Source organism: Monoraphidium neglectum (genome assembly GCF_000611645.1).
Source record: "Monoraphidium neglectum strain SAG 48.87 unplaced genomic scaffold scaffold06235, whole genome shotgun sequence".
Classification (NCBI taxonomy): Eukaryota; Viridiplantae; Chlorophyta; class Chlorophyceae; order Sphaeropleales; family Selenastraceae; genus Monoraphidium; species Monoraphidium neglectum.
In genome coordinates, this window is record NW_014007401.1 from 1 (window position 1) to 2,393 (window position 2,393).

At 70.4% G+C, this 2,393-nt stretch overlaps 2 protein-coding genes across 2 annotated transcripts; one reads left to right on the plus strand and one right to left on the minus strand.

Annotated features, from left to right (window-relative positions):
- Positions 1–93: 93 nt before the first annotated feature.
- Positions 94–1,300, plus strand: MNEG_16314 (hypothetical protein; the record flags this gene model as incomplete). The annotated part of the gene is made up of 3 exons (XM_014035215.1): positions 94–431; positions 709–793; positions 1,049–1,300. The coding sequence occupies 3 exons, from the start codon at positions 94–96 to the stop codon at positions 1,298–1,300; spliced, it is 675 nt and encodes a 224-aa protein (XP_013890669.1).
- A 602-nt stretch (positions 1,301–1,902) lies between these two features.
- On the minus strand, positions 1,903–2,348 carry MNEG_16315 (hypothetical protein; the record flags this gene model as incomplete). Its single annotated transcript, XM_014035216.1, has 2 exons — positions 1,903–2,084; positions 2,273–2,348. 2 exons carry the CDS (start codon positions 2,346–2,348, stop codon positions 1,903–1,905), a joined length of 258 nt encoding a protein of 85 aa, XP_013890670.1.
- Positions 2,349–2,393: the final 45 nt, after the last annotated feature.

Below are 2,393 nucleotides of genomic sequence, written 5' to 3' on the forward strand. Positions count from 1 at the left end.
GGCGCACGCGGCGCGGCCGGCGCCGCGGCCGGCGCCGCGGGCGAGGGGGAGGCGCCGGCGGAAACCCCAGAGCCGGTCCCCGCGGAGTCGTTTATGGAGCTGTTGCTGCCGCTCGCGGCTTTCGCAGCAGACACCGTCGCCAACGCGCGGCTCGTCGTGCTCTGGGGCCTCTCCCCGCCGTCGCCGCGGCTGTGGCCGTCGTACGCGCTGCTGGCGCTGCTGCTGCTGCCGCACGCGTGCGTCGCGCTCGTGGAGCTCCTGCGCGTGCTGCTTGCCGCCGCCGCGCTGCCCGCGGCGCTGCGCGCATCGGCGCCGGCGGCGCCGGCCGAGCAGCAGCTCGCGGCCGCGTGCGGGTGGGTGATGGCGGCGCCGTGGTGGGCGGCGGTGCCCGCGCTGCTGCTGCTGACAGGCCCATGCCTGGTGGTCCTCAGGTGCGCGTGCGGTCGCACGGCTGGTCGGGCCGAACGACGGGCTGCCTGCCTGCCTGCCTGGCTTCTGATTGCTCTGCATTCACGCAGCCCACGTGCAGCATTGCTTGGCCGGTTGCCGGGCATGTGCAGCCATCCGGGCTGCAGCCATGGGCAAAACGCTCTGAACGATGGCGGATGCGGCGCATCACGCTCCCGTGCTTTCGCATGTTCCATGTGCAGCTGCTGTACCCACTTCCGCGTCTCACCCCGCCCACGCACTGCGCCCCCGCCCCGGCAGTGTGGCGCTGCCGCTGACGCTGCCTCTGCACCTTCTGGGTCTGACCGGCCACGGCGCGGCGCAGCGATACGTGGAGCTGCTGCAGGTACGGCGGGTGCAGGGCACTGCTCGCGCGGCCTAAGAATGTACACGGGCCCAGCAGCTCCGCACAACACACATGCGCTTATTCATATCTTTTGAAGCCATCAAGGATGCCGTTTCAAAAATCGCATCATGCTGAACCGCCCCGCACTCCGCAACGCACGTGCCGCAGCCGCCGGACCTCGCTGCCCACTCGATCGCGCCAGCCCACAGCCTGTGGGCGCGTCCTCGCCCTTCGCCTCACCCCGCGTTCTCACAGGCCTGCTCGGCGGCGACCCTGGCGCCCTGCTCGGCCGTCATCCTGACCGGCCTGCTGCTGGCCGGCAACAGCCCAGACACGCCGCTGCTGACGCCGACCCTGTACTGGGTGGTGCTGCTGGCCGCCATGTGTGACATGGCCGCGGCCCTGCACCTGGCGCTGCGGCGCGCCAGGGAGGAACGGCTGCGCGACGAGCGGCGGCGGCACCGCCTGGCCGCGGCGGCGGCCGGGGCGGCGGCGACAGAGCCGTGATCGCTTCGGGGCGGTGTTGAGAGACGCGGCTGGTGCTTTGCGCACGCGCTTGGGCAGGCTGCTTTGTGCGCGCGCGCGGCCACATGCCGCCGGCGTGCGTCGTTTGTTTTGTGTGTACCATAAATTGATCCAACGCCCCCTTTCATCCCTGCTATCAGGACCTGTTTTCGGAACACTCCTTCGGAACAGCAGCAGTGTGCAGCTGACACGTGTTTGCGCGCCGCAGGGGTGTATATCTTCAGCCTTGCAGCCCCAGCCTGGCGTCAGGCAGCAACCAGAAGGTCGTGGGGACGTTATCAGCGGTATCCGTAATGCAAGCAAGGGCAAGCGGCGCTGTCCTGTGTAGTTGTGCACGCGGTGCTGATTGCGCTGTTCAAGGGTCAAACGCTCGATCAAGGCTGCAGTGATGCTGATGCGGCCCCTGGGAGTCCGCCGCGCAGCATTCTGCCGGCGCCCAAGGGATGTGGTCTGTCTGTCATTTGTCTGGCGTGCGCGGCCTGGTGGCGCTATGCGTCAGTAGTTGTGTCGCGCACCCTCTGCGCAAGGCGATTCCGCGCTCGCTCGTCACTCCCTAGCGGCGCCGCGGGCCAAACGCTCGCGGCCTAGCAGGCCGCCTTCGCGGCGCCCTTGCTGCCGCCACCGCCGCTGCCGCCTGGCGGCGAAGCCGCCTTGCGCTTGGCGCCGCCGCCCGGCGCGGAACCGCCGTCGCCGCCACCGCCCGCTGCCGGGCGTGCCGTGGACGGGATTGCCGGGCCGAGCGAGTTGGTGCGGCGGTAGCGGGTGCCTGCGACAAGGCCGAGGCCGGCAGGATGGCAGGATTGCAGGATTACTGGCGGAGGCGCACAGGGATGCGATCTTGTTAAATAACCGTAAGGCCTCCCACGTGGAGACAGCAGGAGGGTGCCGCGCAGCGCACGCCCCTGCTGCAGGCTGCGGAGCAGGCTGCTGAAGGCGCCCGCGCCCGGCGCTCACCGCAGGCGTTGCAGACGACGGGCTTGCTCTGCGGCCCCTTGCGCCACTGCGGCGACTCCTGCACGCCGCAGTGCATGCAGGGGCCGACCCTCCGCTCCGCCACAGGCCTCTGCTGCCGCGC